This window comes from Archocentrus centrarchus, chromosome 7 (genome assembly GCF_007364275.1).
Source record: "Archocentrus centrarchus isolate MPI-CPG fArcCen1 chromosome 7, fArcCen1, whole genome shotgun sequence".
NCBI lineage: Eukaryota > Metazoa > Chordata > Actinopteri > Cichliformes > Cichlidae > Archocentrus > Archocentrus centrarchus.
The window spans coordinates 23,664,688-23,689,766 of NC_044352.1; the positions used below are offsets into that span (position 1 = coordinate 23,664,688).

Sequence of the window (25,079 nt, forward strand, 5' to 3'; positions counted from 1 at the left end):
TTCGTTATCTGAGTTATGTTCTTGTTTATGGTTTATTTAGGTTTGATTTCTTGCTTGCCTGTGTTTTCCATACCATCTTCTGCATTTCTGTGTTCCCGTGTCTGTTTGTTCCCTCTGTGTCCTCTTCCTTTGCCTCTCGTGTTTTGTGTTAAGTTTTACTTCCCTATGTTCCTCTGCATGCCTGCCTCACTGTGTTGTATCAAGTCTGCATTTCGGTTTCCCTGTTTACTGACTTCCTGTTTTATTTTCCAGTCCCTTGTTCCGTGTGCGTTGTGTTCAGTTTTTTCCTCCCTTAGGCTTGTTTGTGTGATTCTGTTCACCTGTTTGTCCCAGCTGTTTCCAATCTCCTCTCATTATCCCAGAGACCTGCAGCTTAACGCTTTTGGAATATTTTGCCCAGTTCCTGGGATGTTATTGTCCCAGCAGTTCCACCTTGATGCCAGCATCGGCCCATCAAAGGCATCCACGGCCCTCGCTTCATCGGCTTTAGTGAGGTCCTCATCGCCAACACTCCACACATCAGCTGGAGATGTGTACCTGGCCTGTGTTTGCTGACACTGAATATTCTGTTTCCATAAATGTGAGTGAGCCAGCCATTCTTTTGTCTCCACAGAGAGAACTAAAAGAAAAAACTTCTGTCCCTGGCCCTGTGAATCTTAAGACTCTAGCTGGTGTTCCTAAGTTGGCAACTGAGAATGACTTTGTATGGAGTTGGCATGTCATGTTCTGTTTCTGAGCCAGATGACAATAAAAGGACATTTTACACTCACTATTGACAACTCCATCGTCTCTCTCTCTTCCCAAGTCAAGAGTCTGGGTGTCATCCTGGATAGCACGCTCACCTCTGAAGCCCACATCAATAACCTTACTCGGTCTGCATATTTCCATCTTCGCAACATCAAACGCCTCGTCTATCCCTCACACCCATCAGCGCTGCCATCCTTGTCCATGCCCTGGTCACTTCTCACATTGATTACAATAACTCACTTCTTCACGGTTTCCTTCAGGAACTCCACTGGCTCCCCATAAACCATCGTATTGAATATAAGATTCTCCTAATCACCAACAAATCTCTTCATGACCTTGCACCCCCGTGCATTGCTGCTTTCACTCATTTTTACACTCCCTCACATACACTTCATTCCTCTTCCATGCTTTTCACTACACCTCCTCTCCATCTATCTACAATGGGGTCCAAAGCACTCTGTTACACAGCCTCTCATCTCTGGAACTCACTGCCACAATCCTTGAAGGACTCGTACTGTTCACTGTACCTCTGGATTGGACTCTGAGACTGTTCTGTTGATTTACCAGAGGCTTCTTCTGTGCCTGGGCACCCAAAACATAAACGTATTGTTCGGGCGGGCGTGGCTAGGGCTCAGCCTGCCCTTGCACCCATTCCTCTTCCCGGTGTAGGGATGGTTAGAGCTCGGCCTGTCCCTGCACATGCACCTGTCCTAACGCTGAGAACAGCCAAGTCCCGGCCAAAACTACAGCCTCTGGAAGCGAAGCAGCCCCTTCTCTGTCTTCACCCCTGGCCACATAGCCAGCCCCCAGAGTTGCTTCACCTCAGCCACTGGCCTCCTGAACAGTTTTGTTTCAGTTGTTCTCCACGTGACCGACCCCCTGAAAAGTGAATAAGCATATACTTTTACAGTACCATCCATGCACTGTTTGTGACACATATTGTACTATTATCTCTTCTATATTTGCATTTTTTGGGGGGTGGGGTGTTTCTTTAATAGCATGGCATTTATTTATTATACACCTATTTATTCAGTGTCTTTTTCTGCATTTCTGCTATGAGGCTTAGATTGTTAGACTACTTTTAATCTTTTGGTGATCAGGAAGGAAGCTGCAGCTTTCTTTGTTTCCTTTGTATTATCTATCTATCTGTCTGAACATCCAACAACAACACAGCTCAGCAGCCTGTTCACCACCCTGTAAAGGGTGGTGTAAATTTTCTTTATAATAAAACTGTTTCGATGGATGGATGTTAATATTTCATTGAAGTACATTTTGAATGCTGTGCATTTCTCTAACAGAGTACAGTACCAGTCAAAACTGGAATGCTTGAGTGTGTCCAAACTCTGGGCTGGTACTGTATGTTCAATTTTTTGTTGCATTTCAGCATTCCAGTACTTCTTCCTCCCCTGCAGACCCTTGCACCTGATGACCTCAGAGGTCTAATCAGGGTATAGACACTGAGCAAATCAGAGATAGTGTATACTAATAGAAGGATTTTAAAAGTAATTCTGCATTGAACTGTTAGCCAGTGAAGTGACTTCAATGGGGTAATATTTTTCAAATTTCCATGTGTGTGTGAGGACTCTAGCTGCTGCATTCTGAATGAGCTGAAGTCGTCTTACTGGTAATTTGGATAATCCTGCAAATATACCTTTACAGTAGTCTAACCTGCTTGATATGAATCCATGGACCAATTTCTCAATTTTCTAACTTTTTGATTAATTTTTTTAACTGGTAGAAAGCAATTCTGGAGAGATCATTAATATGATTATAAAAACTGAGGTCCCTGTCCAAAAATAATGCCAAGGGTCATGTGCTTTCAGAGACAAGGGTTATAAATATAAACAAATTTTCTGTCTCTGACTTTTTTGGACCAACAACAAATATTTGTGTCTCGTCTCCGTTCAGTTCTAAAATGTTTTGAGACATCCAGCAGTTAATGTCATCACTGCAGCTTATTTCTGAATATGGGTTAGATCATCAGAGGAAAGTGAGGAAAAAGTACAACTGTGTACATCTTCTTTACGATTGTACAAAGCAGGAGCTCATAAAGAGTAAAGCCCAAGAACAGACCCTTGAAGAAGTCCTGATGGGATTTTTATTTCTCTAAAACTATCTGAACTATCTGTCTAAAACTAATAATGGAAACATACAACCTTCTACTCTTTAGGTATGACAGGAACTAATCAAGATGGCATAATAAACTAACTGAATCATGAAGTCATTGAATTAAAATGTCATGATTGTCACTGTTGAAAGCAACGGGGAGATCGAGCAGGATTAGGAGTGAAACTCTCCATGAATCACTGTTGGTCTTTAGGTCATTGATGACTTTATTAAGAGCTGTGATTAGTTCTGAAACTTGATTGGTACTTAATCAGAAACACGGTGAGTTGTAAGGTATTCACTCAGTTGTTGTAATACATTTTGCTGAGGAAAGAAAGATTAGAAATAGGTTTATAATTATTAATTACCAGTAGATCTAAGTTATTTTTCTCTTGAGTGGTAGCAGTGTAGTGCATTTGAGAGAAACATGGGAAAATGCCAGTCTCTAAAGAGCTGTTGATAATACACTGCACAAAAAAATTAAGTTAGATTTAGGTCAGGCGAGCTATGGGGGCCAGTCAGTGGTATCAAATCCTTCATCCTTCAGGAGCTGCCTGCATGCTCTCACCACATGAGGCCAGGCATTGGCGCGCACCAGCAGGAACCCAGGACCCACCGCACCAGCATAGGGTCTGAGAGTGGGTCCAAGAGTTTCATCTGTCAGAGTGCTGTTACCTAGCCTGTAGAGGTCTGTGTGTCCCTCCATGGATATGCCTCCCCTGACCATCACTGACCGACTACAAAACCGTTCTGAAAGATGTTACAGGCAGCATAACGTTTTCCGTGGCTTATCGAGACCCTTTCACGTCTGTCACATGTGCTCAGATGAACCTGCTCTCATCTGTGAAAAGCACAAGGCACCAGTAATGAACCTGCTAACTCTGGTATTCTATGACAAATGCCAATCAGGCTCCACAGTGACAGGCAGTGAGCACAGGGCCCATTAGAGGACGTCGGGCCCTCAGGCCACCCTCATGAAGTCTGTTTCTGATTGTTTGGTTGGAGACATTCACACCAGTGGCTGCTGGAGGTCATTTTGTAGGCAGTGTTTATCCTGTTCCTCCATGCACAAAGGAGCAGATACTGGTCCTGCTGATGGGTTAAGGGCCTTCTACGGCCCTGTCCAGCTCTCTCCCCTGTCTCCTGGAATCTCCTCCATGCTCCTGAGACTGTGCTGGAAGACACAGCAAACCTTCTGGCAATGGTACATACTGGAGGAGTTGGACTGCCTGTGCAACCTCTGTAGGGTCCAGGTATCACCTCATGTTACCAGTAGTGACACTGAGCCTAGCCAAATGCAAAAAAACACTCAGAAAAGATGAGAAGGGGAAAAAACTGATTAAAAAGCATTCCTTTATTCTTTTTTTTTTTTTTTGAGTAGTATGTTCACTAAGTGCTTTATAAGTAAGTAATGTTTATTTACGAAGTGCCTCTCACATACAAGTGCTCACAAAGCACTGCACACAAAATCGAGTGAAATAAATAAGAAAAATAAATGCCACAAAAACTAAACAAAAACAAGTTAAGATACAGAATAAATTAATATCAGTAACAGTATCAACAAAAAGCCTGGTTAAACAAAAAAGCTTTTAAACGAGCCTGCAGTCAGTTACACTTTATTTATTCTTATGAAACAATGAAATCCAGATTGGGAGAGCTCAATGAGGATGGGCTCAGGAAAAGCAGTGCATGGCTTTTAACTGATGAATGATTTCACCCAGATCTTTAGTACTTGTAGGTGAGAAGACGCTGAGCTCCTGGCAGAAATTTGACAAGAACGTGAAGCAGAGTTAATACAAGAGTTTACTACCTCTGATATTAGAATTGGAACGAAGTAGCCAATTTGTTACATTTAGTCGTTTTCTGGTTTTAGAAGGATAAAATAGTTTAGTTTAGTTGGATGAGAATTAATTATTGTTAACCAATTTGGAGGCATGGGGATTATCTGCAATGAAGTGCATTTTTATAGAAAGATTTTATGGACCTCACAATCAATTTGTTCTTTTCCTACTCTGATTGTTTATTTGTCATCATTACATTTAGGTGCTTTAGGCGGCCCGCCTGTATTAACAGTTCTGACAGGAGCGACACGACTGATCCTTGGAGAAATGGCACCAGAGAAAACTGCTCATCGTTTCGCCACATGATGACAGCACCGGTAAATGTGCACTTTGAAAATTCACTTATGCATCTATCGACCCTGCTTGCTTGCTCGACGTAGCGCTCGCTGAGAATGCTGTGCCTGTTAAAACGCGAACAAAGTGGGTCGTGGTACAAAAATACAAAGCAACATTTTGCAGAATATTTCCCCCTCCGACTGCACTGTGCCGAGCCTGCAGCAGCAGCAACAGCAGCAGCACCCAGAAGTGAACAAAGCGACCCGGAAGCGGTGGTCCGACCGGAGGCAGAAAGAACATCAACCTTTTATATTATAGCTGTTCTCGCAAGACAATATCTGCAATCAGGACACAAGGTATTTGTGCATGTCTTTACATGTTTCCATTGCTGTGCATTTGTCTAATGAGCCATAGCCTCTCGGTACGTGCATTAGCACAAAAATGCAATTTCTGTGCTTTGGTTCGTCCAAAAGTTACAGAATGTGGGTTAGGAAAAAAAAAAAGCAGCCCTAAAAGTGAAATTTGCTTAAGACGGCACAGCGCCTGTCGGGAGATGAGGCGTTGTGCACCGGTCCCGATTTTGACCTTAACGCATCGCTACGGTTATTTTAATCGGCGCGATGAACCAAGCTGGTCCGTTTCCGTGCTGTTTTTTTTTTTTTTTTTTTTTTTTTTTTTTCTTTTTTTTCAAGGCATGGTTGTTGTAGGAAGTGTCAGGTTTTTTTTAAGAGGTGGGGAGGCCGGGCTATTCAAACCCGCAATTCGCCGTAAACAATCATTCATGCCTTTGACATGATAAACACACCTTTGTGTTCGTCTCCGGCCGCTTCTTCTCCCAAACACCCGCCTCACGACAACATGTTCATGCTCCTAAAAAATTTGGGGTCTGCAGAATATGGCGTCCCGCCTTATAAAAATAAGGCTGCCATTTTTGTTTCTCTTTTGTCTGGAAATGTTTTAAGAAAACTGTCTGAGGATGTCTGAGTCGCACCGGGGGAGGCTCGATCCGGACGAGCCTGCGTCGGTGCGCGTCCGGAGGTGCTCCCGGACAGCCGACGTGTCCGAAAAGTCAAAGAAGTTCAAGTTTTTTGACGGCGCTTATGTGGAAATTTTTTTTTAAAGCGACGTCCACTTATTTTCAGGAATTCAGACAAAAGGAGCAGAGGGGCATGAAGTCCGAGCTAAACGGCTCAGGATCCGTCATGCTGATGTGGTTTTAATAAGCGAAGGCGTATTGTAGGTGTGATTTAGATGGATTAGTTTCACTTTTTTCTCTGTAGGCCTGATATACACACACTGACTTCTAAGCATGATCTAACATGTAGCGAGTTTTTACACTGTTAGACAGAACAAAAATATATTTGACTTTTTTCCATTTAAAATGTGACTTCAGGGCATCAATCGTAATGCATTTATTATTATTATTATTATTATTATTATTATTATTGTTATTATTATTAAAAATAACTCAAAGCCCCCTTGCTAGATTCTCCACTTTCCCCCTGTGTCTCCCTCACAGGATGGTTTGCTCAGCTGTCATGAGCAAAGTCATTCAGAGGCTAAATGATGTGAAAGTCTTACATCTCCAATTGAGATTTTTTTCCCCAAACCCTTTCAAGGTCAGCTGGTAAACATGAACTTAACTTATAACAGTTATTAAATTGTCTCCACAGTTTTTTTTGTTTTTGTTTTTGTTTTATTTCCCCCAGACATTCATTGCATTCATGCATCCAAAGCAGAGGTAAATTTAACACATAATAATACATACTACACAGGAAGGGGTGGGGTGGCTGTGGCCCATGAGGTAGGGCAGGTCGTCTACTAATAGGGAGGTTGCAGGTTCGATTCCTGGCATGCTCCAGTCTCTGCATGCCAAAGTATCCAAAGTATCTGTTCTTCAGTCAACTCTGGGGTATGGGGTTCAATATCTTACCAAAGTGTTTAATGATCAACAAGATATTGAACCTGATGTTTTCATCAGAGTGTGAATGTGTGCACGGATGTTAGATAGAAAGCACTTAGATGCAAAATGAATGGGTGAATGCAAACGTGTTGTATAAAGCACTCTGAGTGCTCAAGTAGAGAAGAACTAGTCCATTTACCATGTACACTTGTGCCTGTGGTGAAGATAGTTTGGTGAAGTTACAGCAAATGCACCAGTAATTGTTCTTAACACCTTAAAGCGACATCAAAGCGGATGCAAAGCCAGGCGCATGTGAATGTGATCAACATGAGGCCATAAAGACAATTCAAGCTTTCTGTCTTCACGAAGTATGAAACTAGCCATAGGCAGCATGTGGTTGAAGTGTCAGATTTTTTCACATTCACAGTTTAAGCCTGTCTGTTTGTAAGCATTAACCTACTCTGCCTACAGTTTTAGCAACAATGCTGTGTAGTAAGGGAGCAGTTCATTATGTCCAGTTTTTGAATGTGACTAAAATAAATGTCACACGCTTCAGGATGGCAGAGCCTCGGTTTAACAACCCGTACTTCTGGCCGCCGCCTCCATCCATGCCAGGCCAGGTAAGTCCACTCAGCATGTAATTACTGTGACATTTCCACCTGCCACTGCCATTTGTTTCCATGTGTGAATGTCTTTTCAGCCAGTCAGCACCAGTCCGTCGCTGTTACACTGAGAACCGGTCGCACTTTGTTCCTTCAAGTTTCGGGCCACATGCGGCCCAAATTGATGTGAGAAGCGCAGAAAAGAAGAAGCACAAGAGCCGTCTGAAAACGTTCACATTTATAAGCAATCCATTTGCAAACTAGATGACAAAAGGTCTGAGACGTATTGAGAAAAACGAGTGCAACTTTTAAAATATGTCCGTTTTTTTTTTCCACGTTTAGTCGGTCCGCTGTTGTTACAAAGGAATACTATTGTTACAACTCAAAGGCATTAGTATGGCTCTTCACCCAAACTGGCTCCAGTTTGGGTGAAGCTAATAGTTCAGACAACCACTATCAGGACACGATCTATTAACTGAGCAACTTGCAAACACAGTGCTTTGTGGTGCAAAATACAGTGAACGTGCAAAGTTGATGCTCCTTCTTTGGAAAGTTCCTACTTTGCAAACTCACTGAGCGGGCTGGATTGAAGCATTTGGAGGGTGGTACGCTGGCCCACCCCTTTCATAGGTAAAAAAAATAACTGTGTGCCAGTCAGTCTTTTCTGTCCTGCGATATGCTTTGGGGGCATGAATGACATTCACACACGGCGGCTGTTTTCTGTTGAGCATGACCCGTTAACCCTTTCAGCTGGATAACCTGGTCCTCATTAACAAGATCAAGGAGCAGCTGATGGCTGAGAAGATTCGACCCCTGCACCTGCCGCCTACCTCCACTCCTTCTCAGCAGCCTTTACTAGTGCCCACCTCGTCCCCAGACGGTAGCGCTCAGCACGGCATGCCGGTTCCAAAGCCTCAGCCTCAACAGGTGCCGGGCCACCACCCGCAGCCGCAGGGCTCTGGACAGCCAGACATCGCCCTGCACGCTCGTCCTGCCTCCAGTTCTGGGCCAGGTACATTCTTCAATTCATTCTTTTTAAAGGCAGGTACTGAAACCCATTACTGAGAGTTCAGACTCAGACACGTGGAAACATTCAAAGTGGCACCCAGCCCAAGAGGAGCGTTAATTAACATGAAATCAGTGATGTAATAACTGATGCGCGTTTTACGATCTAGAGCTGGTTTTCTTAATTCAAAACACTTTGAATGAGATTTCTCGGGTTTTCCAGGTTGATAGTTGATGTAACTAATGCATAGTCGTGGCACAGAATTAGGTCTCCATGCATTAAGATACAGCTTACTGATTAAAACATCATCACCTCATAACTTCCAGATGGAAATATGGACGACAAGTCAGCGGTGAAGGCCAAAGGACTGTGGGAAGACTGGCACATGAGACAGCTCAGCGAGCAATCTGGCCGGGTCAACCATCGCTCAGGTACAGCAGTCGCTCCGTCTGTGCAGCCTGTGGGCATGGGGGTCAGTGAGGCAGTCAGCCTCTGGTGTTAAATTGAAAGGCGTGTGATGAACTCTATCGTATAGGGAAGCTGAGGGTTGTGTAACACTATAAATACCTGTAGCTTTGCATACCAGCCTAAACCGTGGCGCTTACTGTGTGGTACTCTGGTGTGCTGTGGTCCTCAGCAGTCTAGTGTTGTGTTAGTCATACCTGCTAAAGTAGTTCTGGTTCCAACCTTCTCAGGTCTGGCTCCCTCATCTCGACCTGACAGCCACAGCGTCTCAGAGGCCCTGACCCCGACGACTCCAACCTCCAGCAGCCAGAACCGCTTGGGTGGCACCCCCTCTTTGAACATCATCTCTGGACTGGCTAGTGGTCCTGGCATCGACCACATGAAGGCCGGTGGCCTGGCAGGACTGTTGGGCCCCCCGCCAAAGGCACCTCGGGGAAGAAAGAAGATCAAAGCCGAAAATACATCTGGTCCTCTGCTGGTGGTGCCCTACCCCATCCTAGCTGACCAAGGATGTGTCACCGTTGCACCCAAAGAGGGCAAAACCTACAGGTTGGATTCAGAAAGCAGCTGCTGTTGTTTTCAGGCGTTTATTGTATCTTTGCTGATCTTGCAAAGCAGTTCACAGGTTTAAATGAGGTCTGCAAAAATTAATAGGTATTTACCTGAGACAAGTTTGATGATAATAGAAGTACTCTTTACTGAGGCTTTAAGATGAACACAGCTTTCTCATGAGTAGACTAAATCTTAATAAGTTTGACAAGTACGCTCCAAAGAAATGAATATCAGAACAGATGATTTGAACTTGGGTTGGCTCTCAAACATCCAGGAGGACTGGGATGGGGAGAAAGGCGAGGTGAAAAAAATAACCGTGGTATTTAAGGAACAGGGACTGATGCTTGAAGAAAGTAGAAAGATCACTAGTCGTGCTGAAGTTGCTAATAAATTGTCCACTAATTTTTACCTCCTGTTCTTACCTGGGAAAACATGGACTGTTCCTTCTTATTTTATTGTAGTTTTCACGATGACCTGGAGTTTCCAGCGGCCGTGTTATAGCCGGCTGACAGACTCAGTGATTTCTCATTACTGTTTTTTCCACAACAGAATTAAAACTGCGATTTTAAGATGTTGTCTTAAATTGTGAGGTTAAGACAAAGTCTTAAAAACTCAATTTTGATTTTTTCTCAATTTTGGCACTCCATGGCTCCACGTTGTAGTGGTTTGCACATTTCCCTAACAAGCTGAAGATCCCTGGTTCAATTCCAGGAGACGACCTACATCCGTCGGAGGGTGCATCAGGAAGGGTGTTTAACATAAATTAAGTGGGCGGAGCCACCTGCTGTGGCAGCCAAAAACAGCTTTTCTTAATTTGTGAGGCTAACAGTGTAGCTATAGTTAAAAATTTTTAAAGATCTGTATTTAAAATTATTTATTACTTATTAATTAATCAACAATTTTTGGATTTCAGTTTTTACTGCTGCTTTTGGCAAGTACAATTAAGACTTGGTCATGATTTGTTTAATTTGCCATGAAAGTTCCTGAAGTGGTCTGGGTAATTAGGTGGGAAAAATAGTCTCTTTAGTTGCAGGCAGATTTTAATTTCTCTCCCTCTTTTTTTTTTTTAACGTCTCTTCTTGTCCCCAAGATGCAAAGTCTGCCCGCTCACCTTCTTAACCAAGTCAGAGATGCAGATTCATTCCAAGTCGCACACAGAGGCCAAACCACACAAATGTCCCCACTGCTCCAAGACGTTCGCCAACGCCTCTTACCTGTCCCAGCACTTGCGCATTCACCTGGGGATCAAACCCTACCACTGCTCCTACTGCGAGAACTCGTTCCGTCAGCTGTCACACCTGCAGCAGCATACCAGGTTGGTCTCAGCAGCCTCCGTGACTCTACTGCTGTGCATCTCAAATCTGATTGGTGGTCACACATTACTAATATTTACAGCATTTTGAAAGTTGTGCAATTAGAATTTATCTCCTAAAATCTGCTGTGAATGTAGTTTGATGTTTCGTTTGCAGGAGTTCGCTTGCAGTGACCGCTGTCATAAAAAAAGATTTAAAAAAATCCATCTGCTTCTCTTGCTGCAGAATCCACACCGGCGATAGGCCTTATAAATGTGCCCACCCTGGATGTGAAAAGGCTTTTACCCAGCTGTCTAACCTTCAGGTCAGTTAGAGATTCAGATTCACTGGGTGAACTGACTGTGATTAAAAGGTTCACATACAAACTTGTTCAAACTAAGTGGACTTCTCTAGAACCTTTGTCTGTGTTTTCTCCCTCACAGTCTCACCAGAGGCAGCACAATAAAGACAAGCCCTATAAATGTCCTAACTGCTACCGTGCCTACTCAGACTCTGCATCGTTGCAGATCCACTTGTCAGCGCATGCCATCAAAAACGCTAAGGCCTACTGCTGTAGCATGTGTGGCCGGGCATACACCTCAGTAAGTAAACCACAGGCTACTGTTCACTATCTCAGGTTCTCCCACATTTGTCTTCAGACAGACTGTTTGCATTGCAGGCAAGATGACATTTGATAATGTTTTTTCTCACTTTGGGCTAGAAGTAGTTGCGTTTCCTGTGTGTGATATTTAAGACTGTCATGTGTACTTTTTTCTATTCAAAGATTCAGAAATGAATAAAAGGATATTTTGAAGCTACTGCTCCGGTGACAGCCCAGGCTCTGAGGCATTGTGTCTTCAGGTTTTTCATCTGTCCCAGTTCCAGCTGATATAAATATGTGTGTTTTCCACTACGCCTCAGTGCACTTCCTCTACATTAAACCTCTCCATGTGGTCGTTTGAGCTGGCCTTTCTGTACGATATTTGTTATTTTTATCTGATATTATTGTTACTCTTCTCACTTACTTTTTAATTTTTTTTACTTTGCTTTAAATTTGGCCTAAATGAAACTAAATGGTTGTCGGAGGTCAAGCTCACAGCCATAACTCAAGGATTCATGCACTAATTCTGACAAAATTTCACTCACACATAGGATGAAATAATAATATTTTATATCAAAATGGTCATCTTCCCTCTGACATCATCAGGTGTCATTCATCCAATCATACAGTGCTTTATTCTTTGACTAAGCACCTTGTCTAACATTGACACACACTCACATGAACGCATCGAGGACAATTCAGTGTTTTTTTTTTGTTTTGTTTTTTAAACCTTTATTTTACCAGGTAAAAATGTTTGAGAACTAGTTCTCATTTACAAACATGACCTGGATACTTCGACATGCAAATGAAAGGAGCTGGGGACCGGACCACCGACGTTCCGATTGGTCGACCTGCTCTACATCCTGAGCCACAGCCAGGAGCTTGTGATTATATTTCAGATTTGACTGGATACTGAAATGGTGACACTAATCTTTGATGCCGTTTACTAGCTATATTATTGACAGGTGTGGCCAGAGTTTACATACACCCATCATGGGTATGACTGTCATGGTAATTTTGGACTTCCAGGGTGGAATTATTGTACAGCACACATCTATAAGAAGCATACATGCACCCTCACTAATATTTAGTTAAATATCACTTAGCAAGACCCTGAGATGCTTAAATTCCTCCACTTTGGGGCAGCAATTCGTCCCTCGCTCGGAGTGGGCATCCCGCTCTCTTCTGGCTGGGGACCATCATGTTCACAAGTGAGGAAGATTGACAGACGGATTGGGGCCACGGCTACAGTGATGAGGATGCTGTATTGGTCCATTGTGGTGAAGAGAGAGCTAAGAGTGAAAGCGAAGCTGTCAGTTTGCGTCCCCACCCTCACCTGTGGTCATGAACTTTGGGTGATGACTGAAAGAATGAGATCGTGTATACAAGCGGCAGAAATGAGCTTTCTCCAAAGGGTGGCTGGCCTCTCCTTTAGAGAGAGGGTGAAGAGTGCAGTGATTTGAGAGGGGCTCAGAGTAGAGTCAGTACTCCTCCACATTAAAGGAGCCAGTTGAGGTGGTTCAGGCAGCTGACTAGGATGCCTCCTGGGTGAGGTGTTCGGGGCATATCCTACCAGGAGGACGCTGCAGGGTACACCCAGGCTACGCTGGAAAAATTATATCTCTCAGCTGACCTGGGAATGCCTCAGTGTTCCCTTGGATAAGCTGGAGGAGGTTGCTGGGGAGAGGGAGGTCTGGGCTTTGCTTAGGGTTGAGCCTCGGTGGTTCCTGGGTTGTAGCTGAACTTCCTAACCAATTTCCTTTCATCTGAGGAAGACAGTTTGGGTCTTCTTCCTTAACAAGGTGGTGACACATCCAAATAATTTGTACTTATGTACAGTTGTTTGAACTGATGATCCTGGAATCTGCAGCTGTTTAGAAATGGCCCATTAAGCTTCTGGAATGGCCTTCCCAAAGCCCCGACCTCAACCCTACTGAAGATTTGTGGACTGTGCTTAGAAGCCAACAAACCCAACTGATTTAAACTAACTCTGCCACTTCTGCCAGGAAGGGTGGTCAAATATCCATCCAGAATTATGCCAGAAGCTTGTTGTTTTAAAGCAGTCACTACTTTAAAAATCCCTGTAGCAGTAATCTTCACATCCTTTGGTGTGTTTTCTTGTTCTTGTAGGAGACCTACCTTATGAAGCACATGTCCAAACACACAGTGGTGGAGCACCTGGTGAGTCCCCATTCGCCCCAGAGGACAGAGTCCCCCAGCATCCCCATACGCATCTCCCTCATCTGAGCCTGGACATTCAGCAGCAAGATTCAGTCAGCGTTCGGCTGGAGCTTATGAGGCCCTGCACCCACGGCCATCTACATAAGGCTTACATTAGCATTATGACAGCTGACATAAGCATTCAGTGTTAGATTTCGTAAGCAGACTGCCTCCATCCGTCTCGACACAGGCCGTCTATCAAAAAGGAGCACAGCGTTATTTTGTGAATGTAAAAATACAGCCAGATATTGTCCAGAGGATCGAGTGGCAAAGAATGTCTTGCGTCAGATTTAATAAGCACTTTCGTAAGCATCATGTAAACCGCCGGATGCATTGGCCATTAAAAAAAAAGTTTTACTTGTCTTTTTTTTTTTTTTCTTCTTTCTCTTCCATGAAATGGGTTTCCAAAATGTGCCAGATGATATTTGCCCTAATACAGAATTGAGAAAGTGGGGGGGGGGAAAATTGCTGGGTGTATTCTGGAGACATCCAAAGATAATCTTAAAGCACTTTTAGGCCTTGTGGTTGTGGTCAAATTGTTTCAATCTTGTTGGATGGAAAATGCCAAAGGGCATTACTCGTGGCAGCTAAGAGTACCGACTGTACAAAAAAACAGTCCTTTTTTTTTGTTGTTCTGTTTTTACTCTTTTTTTTTTTGTGCAAGCACAGGGTCATCAAAATTTGAAAAGCAATCGATAGATGACAATTGAACCATTTCATGATTGTATTAAGAAGTTGGATTATTGGCTTGAGAAGGCAAACAAGTTTAGTGGAAGGGAAGAAAGGTTTGGGGTTTTTTTGTTTTTATGTTTTGTTTTTAATTGATAATTATTATTTCAAAAAAAAAAAAAAAATGTTCACTCCATATTTGATGTTCACCTTTTTGGCACCTTTACGATCATAACACATGATCAAAACAACACTGCTTTGTTTTTTGTTTTTTTCCCGGTTTGTCTCTTGTCTCAGTAGTTAGTGCCATATATGAACCTTGGTGAGGTTTTAAATGAAAGCAAATCTTGTAAAAGTGTACGTCTGCTTTCACTACTCCGTTAAGCTTCGGCTTTTCCTTTCAGAGAATTAAAAGTATATGTTGCACATGTATCAGTGCCAGCTCTACTCTACTTGGCCCTTCTTTTTTTTTTTTTTTTTTAAATATGCTTCAGCTTAAATACATTTTTACTTGAGCAGTAAATTTTAAAGCTAACTATTGGACCAAAATGTGAAGTTATTGTACAGCTACTCCAACCCAGTAATGAATCCTTAGCGTCTAATAAGCTTTACCTATTTCGAATAAACTGCAGTATAATTCATATTCAATAGGCCTATTTTATGAGTTTACGCAGGGGTGGATCTTCTCCTTTTGTTTCGTTTTTTTTCCCCTCTCATTAGTATTCTTTTTATTGTACACAGTATTGTTTGTTGTATTTTTTACTGTACCTGTAACCTCTGAATGGTACTAATAGGGTGCCCTGTATTCTTCAGGGCACTTTGGAAAAGGTGCTACGGCTAGAAGTTACATTTGAGATGGAACTGAGAATAATGTAAAATACATATACAGTATATAGTATGTTTTCAAAAGAATAAAAGCTTATTACTCAAGCCACTGGCCTGAAAACAGACATTTACGCCAACAACAGACCCTGCCTCTTCAACTTACTCTATCTTTTGAGATAATGGGAAAATGTACATGTTGCTGTACTGTAAAACATGTTACTCATTTATAGTACCTATTTTTAAGTTTTCATAAACATGTTTTATTTGGGTTTTGTAAAAGTTTATGTAAGAGCTTACTGTAATTATTTTTAGTCTACCTGTATGTTATTAATATTCATGTTTTATATCAGTTATTTACATGTAAGCCTTAACTGTTTCATCATCCCATTTCCATTACTCTGTATTGTGTTCTGCAGTATTCAGTCGTGTAAGCATCTTTCTTTTTTTTTTTCCTTCCGCATGGAGTTCCTGAGCTGTAATCTGTATAACTGTTTAACCCATGTTCTCTATGAAATGATATTGTGTAGATTTATTACACTTTTTCCTGTCTTGCATTGTGGTTTCATATACAGTTTCTAGACAACTAAATATGCACAGCCAAGACTGAGAAGTTAAACTAAGGTTATCAGTGTTTAAAAAAAGAAAAAAAAAAAAAAAAACAGGAAAAAAAAGCTTTGTATCTTTACCTTGTTTAATAAACAGACTGTTATAAATCAGTCACTGATTTCTTGATTTTTACTAAAATGTACGTATCAGCCAGCCTGCTAAGAGTAAAATATTTCAGGCACTTATAGCTGTACAGTTGTCACTGAAACATAATATGTATTTAATGCCATGTGCAAAGTAATATTGTCTTCCTGCTGATTGTCTTTGTGTCCTTGGAGGAAACATTTGAGGTTGACCCGTGCAAAAATGGGAAAGTTAAAATAGAGAAAAAAATGTCTGGAATTATGTGGTTTTTTTCCTGACTCTGCAGACTAAATGCAAACTACACATAGTAAATATTGGAGTGGCTGCAGCTAGTACTCTATATGTGTGGCCTGTCTCTGAGTAGAGTCCTATTTCACCACAAGAATACCACAATCTCCTATTAAACAAAAAATTGGGTCCAAAATATATTGATGGTCCATATGACATCAGTATGATTTACATTTGTAAACATGCATATCTCTGTCTTTGATACATTAAAACATCAACGTACCAGAGGTGTCAGAACACTGCCAAGGTTACATCTGTATCTAAGGTGCCGTTTACACGAAGCCGTTTTCACTGGAAACGGTGTCGTTTTGATGCGTTTCAGCCTTTCGTTTACACGATGGCGTTTCAGAAACGATCCGCGTTTACACGAGGACATGTGAAACGATGAAAACGATGTAGTTCCCATGCCAGGCCACAAGTTGGCGTTGGTTTTCTCTTTGCAGTTTGTTTACGCAAGACGCGCATGCGTGGAGTGACACAGTAGGTAGTGCGGCAAATTGTTCATTACTTACAAAACGGCCAATGTGAGAGGTTTTGTGTGGACAGATGATGAAGTTGGATCGCTGCTGCACACAACGCTGAATTACAAAACGGTAAAAACACAGGAAAAGCATAAGAAGCACTCGTGAATCCGCGAGTACTGTTTATCAGTTTGCGCGTGCGCGAAAAACTGGCCGTCGCAACCATAGTGCGCATGTGCGAGTCGAGCGTTTTCAAATCACCCCGGTTTCAAGTGTTTACACGAAAACGCAAGCCGGTGCGTTTCTGAAACGCTCCACTCTGGACCCCGTTTCTGAAACACATCGTTTTCACTCTGTTGTCGTGTAAACAGAAGGGCGAAACGCATCAAAACGACACCGTTGTCGTGTAAACGCAAGGCCGAAACGCATCAAAACGACACCGTTTCAAAATGAAAACGGTCTCGTGTAAACGGCACCTAAATCTGGATCTAAATACAGCACCTCCAGGTCAAAGAAGAACAACAGACACCACCCCGAGCTGAACTGGAGGGAAGCTCCCTTTCATGATTACTGTCTTTTATCAGTAATCATCAGTAATCTTTTATCAGCATTTCTATGTCACTCCTGTCAGCTAACAACAGGAAACTGAGGTGCCGTTTACACGAGACCGTTTTCATTTTGAAACGGTGTCGTTTTGATGCGTTTCGGCCTTGCGTTTACACGACAACGGTGTCGTTTTGATGCGTTTCGCCCTTCTGTTTACACGACAACAGAGTGAAAACGATGTGTTTCAGAAACGGGGTCCAGAGTGGAGCGTTTCAGAAACGCACCGGCTTGCGTTTTCGTGTAAACACTTGAAACCGGGGTGATTTGAAAACGCTCGACTCGCACATGCGCACTATGGTTGCGACGGCCAGTTTTTCGCGCACGCGCAAACTGATAAACAGTACTCGCGGATTCACGAGTGCTTCTTATGCTTTTGCTGTGTTTTTACCGTTTTGTAATTCAGCGTTGTGTGCAGCAGCGATCCAACTTCATCATCTGTCCACACAAAACCTCTCACATTGGCCGTTTTGTAAGTAATGAACAATTTGCCGCACTACCTACTGTGTCACTCCACGCATGCGCGTCTTGCGTAAACAAACTGCAAAGAGAAAACCAACGCCAACTTGTGGCCTGGCATGGGAACTACATCGTTTTCATCGTTTCACATGTCCTCGTGTAAACGCGGATCGTTTCTGAAACGCCATCGTGTAAACGAAAGGCTGAAACGCATCAAAACGACACCGTTTCCAGTGAAAACGGCTTCGTGTAAACGGCACCTGAGGCTCACCAAAATCGAGAATGCTTTGCATTATAAAGTTTTGTGAAAAGAAAGTCTTCACATGGCTCAGTAGCTTGTAGCATCAATTTTGGCTGCAATATCTTAAAGTAATCATTTTATGTATGACTCTATGGGTTTATTTGTTTATGCACAGCTTTTTTTAAAGACCTCATCACTGGGCCATTGTAAGACCTTTATTCTTTGCTTTTTCAACCACCGTGTTGTAGATTTGTGGGCGTGCTTGGATCACTGTCACCGCAATGATCAGCTCAGTGATTGCAGGGTGATCGCAACAACAAAGCCCAAATCATCACCCCTCCGCCACCGTGCTTCACAGTTTGTATGAGGTGTTTGTGCTGATATACTGTGTTTGGTTTTCCCCAGACGTGGTGCTGCACGTTATTGCCAAACATCTCTGCTCTGATCTCGTCTGTCCAAAGGGCATTGTTCCAGACGTCTTTTGGTTTGTTCTTAGCAAACCTGAGCTGTGCTGCCATGCTCTTTTTAGAGAGGAAGAGGCTTTCTCCCGGCAACCCTTCCAAACAACCTGCACTTGTTCTGTCTTCCTCTAATTGTGCTGTCATGAACTCTAACATTTAACATGCTAATTGAGGTCTGTAGAGTCTGAAATGCTTGGGTTTTTTGACACTTCAGAGCATCACACAGTATGACCTTGCGGTCAATTTGCTGGCACTTCTGCTACTGGAATGTTTTCTACTGATGAATAATCTTTCTCACTGCAGAATGATGAACTTTACGTTGTCTGGAAATACCCTGACAGCCCTTCTCAGATTGATGTGCAGCAACAATCTGAGAGCTTTTAGAGCTCTCCTCTGTGGTTTCAAACTAAGTTTATTGTTTTACTAAATTATTGGTTTACTAAGTTTTGTGAATGATAAATTAATGGTATACAGTATGTGAGGAATACTTAAACAGTTCTGTTTGATAGGCACAAAATGTTTAAATATTCATAGTTGGTTCAGTGTAAGTTTACGTATGATGACGTCAATCCTGTTCCAAGTGACTGTTGAGCGATGTCACAGCACAACACCGCCACCTGCTGCTGTGGAGACGCAAGTTCAGCCATGGGTGATGGGTAAGGAGAGAGTGGTAGTTTATTTTGGGCCAGACTTTCCTGCAGCTGCAAAAATTGAGTTTGCTTCAAATTTTTTTATGAATCTGTTGGAGAAAACAGGCCTGTGTTATCTACTCTGTCTGTGTCAGATCAACACAAGCTAATCATCGTAATGAAGAGGCTGCAACTGAATGTCCTCTGATAGATTATCTAAACTGGAACTAATATCTTTCCTGCTTTTCCAACCAATCACTCACAGTTAACCATTCAGAAGTTTTAGAGCACCCCCAATTTTCCAATTACTGAAATTTAAGCAATTCCAGGTCAGCTAATCATTTAAAAAAAATAGATGCAAAGATAATCTATAAAAGCAACTTTCAAACAGTTCTGTTTTTATTGTCTTCACAAACCTGCCAAAAATGATCCTTAACATCTAAGGAATGAGTTATTAGTTAATTGGTGGACTGGAGAAAGCTGTCAAAACAGTTAAAATACTGAAGGAAGTTCTTACACTCAAATGAAGAACATACAGGTACTGGCCCCTTTATTAGGTACACCTGTTCAACTGCTCATTGGTGCAAATCAGCCAATTACATGGAAGAAAATGAATGCATTTGCCATGTAGACATAGTCAAGATGACCTGCTGAAGTTTAGAGCATCAAAATGGAGAAGAAAGATGATTTAAGTGACCAGTGCATGGTTGTTGGTGCCAGAGAGGCTGGTCTGGGTATTTCAGAAACTGCAGATCTGTAGACGGAGGGTTTATAGAATGGGCTGAAAAAGAGAAAATGTCCAGTGAGAAGCAGTTCTCTGGGTGAAAATACCTTGTCGATGCCAGATGTCAGAGGAGAAAGGCCAGACTGCTTCGAGCTGATAAGAAGGCAACAGTCACTAAAATAACAGTTACAGCCAAAGTATGCAGAAGAGCATCTCTGAATGCATGTCAAACCTAGAAGCAGATGGGCTACAGAAGCAGAAGACCACACCAGGTACCACCCCTGTCAGCTAAAAACAAGAAACTGAGGCTACAGTTCTCACGGGGCTCACCAAAAGTAGACAATAGACGACTGGACAAATTGTTGAGTCTCTATAACTTTAGCATTTGACATGCTAATTAAGTCCTGCAGAGTCTGACATGTAGCTCTTGGTTGGTTATTTTTTTATTTCTTTGAGCATTTCACAGTCTGACCTTGCAGTTGAATTTGTTGGGACTGCTATACTTAGCAGCAGCTGCACTATGTAATTGCAACCCTTTAAAGATAATCTATAAAACAAGGAATCCAGATTTCACACCAGATTAAAGTCCTTCCAGAAACAGTGACCTTTCTGTAGCCAGGAATGAGCCTCAACAAACTTTGTCTTCGATTCTGCACTAACCTGACGATGCGTGGGGGAAGACAGAGCATGCACACAAAAGCAAAAACTATTTAAATGCTTGTGATTAGAAGACAGTGAAGTAACTGAGTGACTAAGAGTGGTATTAAGATGAGGAAGTGATAAATAATTGCCATGGCCATTTAAGATTGCTAGTCATTAGATAAGTGACTGTTTCCAAGACTAAATTATAAAAAACCATTCCCTCTTTATGCATTTAAAATATGAAGCAATTTTGAGCCAGAATTAACTTCTGCTCTCCCACACAGCTCCTCCAATTCGACCTCACGGCGATGCCTCTTCTCCTTCTGGGTATCAAACTCCAGCTCGTGGGCTCTTTGGCTCACTGCAGCTTCATCATATCTGCACCGACACAAAAACATGTATATGAAAATCAAAAGTTCTATAAATTTGACAATAATGTGTGATTTTCTTTCACACACGTGCTGTGTTTCTACATTCTGAAGCTAACAGCTATGATGAACTGTGATTGTGAAGGGGCAGATGGTCAGTTTGTCCAGAAAGTGAATTTGTTGAGAAACTTGAGATCAGAATTTCCTTTTGCACCTATTAAAGCAACTGACATCAACAAGAACAAGAAGTGTTACACTAACGACAAGCTTATTTGTATTCTAGTGAGCTAAATATGCTACATGCTAATTACTGCCATATTAACATTTAAGTAAGGTGAGGTACCACTATGCTGTCCACGGTGGTGGCAGCGCTGTCACCTCACAGAGAGGGAGTCCTGGGTTCAACTCCAGCAGCTGGCTGGGACCTCTCTTTTCTGGAGTTTGCATGTCCTGCCTGTTCCTGTGTGGATTCTCTCCCGATACTCCAGCGTTCTCCCACAAGCCAAAGACATGCTTGTTAGGTTAACTAGTGACTCTAAATTGGCCCCGGGTGTGAATGGTTGTCTGTCTCAAAATTATCCCTGTGACAGACTGTTATCAGTCCAGGGTGTACCTGTCCCGTTTTTTTCCTTACTCCACATGGAGTCTTCAATCTATCTGTAAATGCACCTTACTCTAGGCCCGATAAGCAGGGAATGGGTGATGATTACAGTGGGAGGAGAATAGCAGCAAACAAGAGTTGCAGTTAAACTGGAGATGCATGAACGTAACATTTAGTTGAAAGAGACGTGTATTTTGAGGCTGAAGTTTATGTAGGTGCAGGTAAAAACTTAACCTTAATGATTAGACTTCACTAAAATACTTTTAAACTGACTGGAGGAGTCTGGGATCGATCCACTGACCTTCCCCTTGGAAAACCAATAAGGCCCCAGTCACTCAGGTGAGGGGAAAATGTGTATCACCAAGTTGAAACTGCTCACAAACAGGTATCCTGTGCTGCACCTAAACCCTCCTCGCCATTACTTTAGTCACTGGCAGCTTGCTGCAGTCACCCATGGTTTGCATGGAAGACGCTGACTTGTCTGCAAACACTCCCAAACTACTCTGCTACTCTCCCATGAAACTGTGGATCGTGCAACACAAGACTGGAAACAGCAAACAGTTGCCTTCAGTGTAAAAATTGTGCCTTTTGAAAAGTGTTGGCTGGTGTGCTGAGGCACAACTTTTACTTTGAGGGTGAACCAGAATTATTTTGTGGCATTAAAAATACATATGAGGTTATCACGTGTAAATAATTATGTATATGTGCAAAATTAAAATGTTGGAGCATTTTTATCACTCAGAGAGATCTTTACTTAAAAACTAGATTCAAATGTCTAAACAGTGTCTTTCACATTAAGATAATAATCTATCCCCTTTGTTGTAGCACGCCCACGTTTTCTGTGTGTGACGAGTGCCGTCTCTACTAGCTATGTCGCAGCTGAGTGTTTATTTTTCATGTCTATCCTAACGTGAATGGGCGAGGTAGGGCAGCACGTACACCGGAGAGCAATTTAAGTGGTCTGTTTACTCAAGAAATCTTTTCATGTGGTTTTATGCGTCTCCACTGCGTATGGGCGGGTCTCATTTGAGACTTTTTTTGGGGATGGTGACGAGTCTGAGCAAAAAGGGACCTCCGTGCTGCAGAGAGGAAATGGGCGTTTATCCTGGAAACTTTGGGAATGAGTGACCAAAAATAAAGGGGGTGTGGCAAAGCTAGAAAAGAGTGGAGCGCCAAGAGGCGCACTATAGTGTGGAGCGGGGAAGCTGCTGCTGAGCTGCTGAAATCTGGTTCAAGTGAATAAGCAACATCCAGGGTAAGCAGAGCTTTCTTTGAATTGTGATGCAGTTTCTGTAAATGTTTTTGTTAAATCGTGTGATGGAAGACAGCAGATAGTAGATTTCGCACTTTGTAGACCACTTCCTTTAACAGCCTTGCAAAAGGCACAGATTGTATCACACACTGTGTCACTGTAATATTTGTATTTGAGCTTTCCCATGCCAAAATGATCATGTTCAGCTGATTTTTTTTTTTTTTTAATTTGCACTTTAATGCGATAGATGAAATCAAGTGTAATGACATACAGTAATTTGAGAGTAATTGTGACTCCACCACCCATCCAAACGGACCTCTCCTACAGATAAAGATCTTTACAGACAATTTGATCCCGTTTCTTCTTTTCCTGTAAGTCTCCTTTTCTTCTTCCTCATCTTCTTTTTTTGTCTCCTTGAATTTCTGATGATTATGAAATTAAAAGAACTCTAACTAAGAGCTGCCAGTTTAGCAGTTTTGTGCACTACAAGTACAAAATCTTTGTAAAATAACAGGCTTTTTTCCTCAGACTGATTTTCTCCAAGTTCACACACAGAGCAACTGGGATTTAATCCACATTTCAATTAAATTACAGACCATTAACCCTTTTCTTGATGAAAGAACCCTTCAGAAGAGCAGAGAGGGTAATTGGGTAAATATTTTGGCACTGCTTAGATTTCAGTGGGTCCACCCAAGTTCGTTGCAGGGTTGTTGAAAGTTGGAAATACACAACCCAGTCAAAAAGTTTTTTGAAATAGCTCTATTTTAAAGCCTGCTCTTATGTAACAGAGAAAACTCTGTTCAGCTCCTCAGATTTTCCAGAGGAAAGTTACCCAACACTGACTTTCACTGTGGGACCAACAAACACATTAAAAAGGTCACACTCAGTTTCCTTGCGAAGTTCAGGAAACAGGAAACCTTAACATTTTTTGGGTTTGATTTTGGCAGGTAATTAAAAATGCCGTACCTGCTGATGTTTGTCACCCTGCTGCATCTCATCACACTGGCAATGCTGATTATTTCAACCATGGAGAAGGTAACAGTCAGCTTCAGGAACTGATGAGTGTTTACTTTGTATGTGCGACATAGCTGACTCTGTGTGTAATGTCTGGCCTCTCTTTTTAAAAGTCGTGGTGGTTGTGGGATGGAACGGAAAAATCAGACCTGTGGCACAACTGCAGGTATGACAACTCCACAGAAACCTGGCTGTGTTCATCTGTCACAGAAACTGGTAAGCAGTTTCTCCCGTTGATATACTATAAAATGAAAAATCTCCATCTCAAAGGTAAAAATGTGACTCAGAGAATGATTTCTTTCCTTAGAATGGCTCCAGGCAGTGCAGGTCCTAATGGTTCTCTCAGTGGTCTTCTCCTCAGTCTCCTTTTTGGTGTTCCTGGGTCAGCTGTTCACCATGTCTAGGGGTGGTCTCTTCTACGTCACTGGACTGTGTCAAGTGTTTGCAGGTAACAGTGGAATGAAACAGTATGTGAATGTAGTGCCACCGTGTGTTTAGGCCATGTGAAAAGGATGATACTTACAAATTAAAAGGTTTTAGTTGTAGATCGAGGATTGTGCTGGTTAAGAAGCTATAATAACTTGTTTGTGGAAGGGTATCTGATACATTAAAGTACAACTTCTTTCAGGATTGTTTTGTAATCATGAGGCTTATACTATTAAAAATAATAGTACATACATCCATACATTTTCTGCCACTTATCATTGAAGTGGGGGCAGAAGTCTAAGCAGAGATGCCCGGACCTCCCTCTCCCCACCTAGTAACACACACATTTCCACTAGTCCTATCAAAATATTAGTGACATGGATCTGTGTTGGCCATCCCAACTATAAGCTGTTGTTGTTGTCACTATAATGTATGTGACTTAATCAGCAGGCACTAACACTGCAGACGTTTCCCCCAATCTGAGCCATTAAACAAAGATTATTTTTTGTTTTTTGTTTTTTTTTTTGCGTCTCTGTGTTTAAGGCCTGACAGCATTTTCTGCAGCGCTCATCTATGCAATGCACAACAAGGAAATCCTGGCAGACTTCAAAGAACTGATGTCAGGACACTTTGGCTACTGCTTCATCCTGGCCTGGGTGTGTGTCCCATTGTTGCTGTGTAGCGGAGTCATTTACATCCATCTGCGCAAGAAATAGTGATCTAAAAAAAGGAACACCGTGTCAACCCATCTATTGTTGGAAAGAAAACGAATATATAAAGGAGGCGCGTGCCTCATGTTATGTTTGCTGTTTGCATCAGGCTGATGTTTTTTATTTGTATAGACATGTATCCTGTTGTGTGGGTGGGTGGGTGGGTGGGTGTGTAGGGTCTTAGTATATAAAAGGTTTGAGACATTTTCACTGCAAAAGTATTTTGTTGTTCATTGTTGTCATGTGTTAATCACAGAAAATAATACTATCTTTGTGTTCTACATTAGTGACACTGGCCTTATAAGGCATTTGATTTTCTCTATTTGTATATATTTGTGTGTGTGTGTGTGTGTGTGTGTGTGTGTGTGTGTGTGTGTGTGTGTGTGTATATATATATATATGCCT

At 42.1% G+C, this 25,079-nt stretch overlaps 2 protein-coding genes across 3 annotated transcripts; both read left to right on the forward strand.

Moving 5' to 3' along the window:
• Positions 1–5,206: 5,206 nt before the first annotated feature.
• Positions 5,207–14,307, forward strand: znf362b (zinc finger protein 362b). Of its 2 annotated transcripts, none has more exons than XM_030732580.1 (9): positions 5,207–5,326; positions 7,430–7,493; positions 8,226–8,487; positions 8,808–8,912; positions 9,177–9,495; positions 10,589–10,813; positions 11,037–11,115; positions 11,234–11,392; positions 13,522–14,307. In XM_030732580.1, exons 2-9 carry the CDS (start codon positions 7,431–7,433, stop codon positions 13,636–13,638), a joined length of 1,329 nt encoding a protein of 442 aa, XP_030588440.1. In that variant the 5' UTR covers positions 5,207–5,326; position 7,430; the 3' UTR covers positions 13,639–14,307. The 2 variants fall into 2 exon arrangements, with proteins under 2 accessions (XP_030588440.1, XP_030588441.1); XM_030732581.1 differs by having other exon boundaries at positions 8,253–8,487.
• Positions 14,308–22,430: 8,123 nt separating this feature from the next.
• Positions 22,431–25,037, forward strand: emp3b (epithelial membrane protein 3b (MAM blood group)). Its single transcript, XM_030734298.1, has 5 exons — positions 22,431–22,527; positions 23,472–23,559; positions 23,652–23,754; positions 23,846–23,986; positions 24,508–25,037. The coding sequence occupies exons 2-5, from the start codon at positions 23,482–23,484 to the stop codon at positions 24,678–24,680; spliced, it is 495 nt and encodes a 164-aa protein (XP_030590158.1). The 5' UTR covers positions 22,431–22,527; positions 23,472–23,481; the 3' UTR covers positions 24,681–25,037.
• The last annotated feature ends 42 nt before the right edge of the window (positions 25,038–25,079 follow it).

What these genes read in the sequence shown, in the direction of transcription:
- znf362b (XM_030732580.1), top strand. Translation starts at nt 7,431, where the DNA reads ATGGCAGAGCCTCGGTTTAACAACCCGTACTTCTGGCCGCCGCCTCCA. An exon ending in TGCCTCCAGTTCTGGGCCAG is followed by an intron (nt 8,488 to 8,807) that starts GTACATTCTTCA and finishes CATAACTTCCAG; the next exon opens with ATGGAAATATGGACGACAAG. An exon ending in GTGGCCGGGCATACACCTCA is followed by an intron (nt 11,393 to 13,521) that starts GTAAGTAAACCA and finishes TTGTTCTTGTAG; the next exon opens with GAGACCTACCTTATGAAGCA.
- emp3b (XM_030734298.1), top strand. Translation starts at nt 23,482, where the DNA reads ATGCCGTACCTGCTGATGTTTGTCACCCTGCTGCATCTCATCACACTG. An exon ending in TTCATCTGTCACAGAAACTG is followed by an intron (nt 23,755 to 23,845) that starts GTAAGCAGTTTC and finishes TTCTTTCCTTAG; the next exon opens with AATGGCTCCAGGCAGTGCAG. An exon ending in ACTGTGTCAAGTGTTTGCAG is followed by an intron (nt 23,987 to 24,507) that starts GTAACAGTGGAA and finishes TCTGTGTTTAAG; the next exon opens with GCCTGACAGCATTTTCTGCA.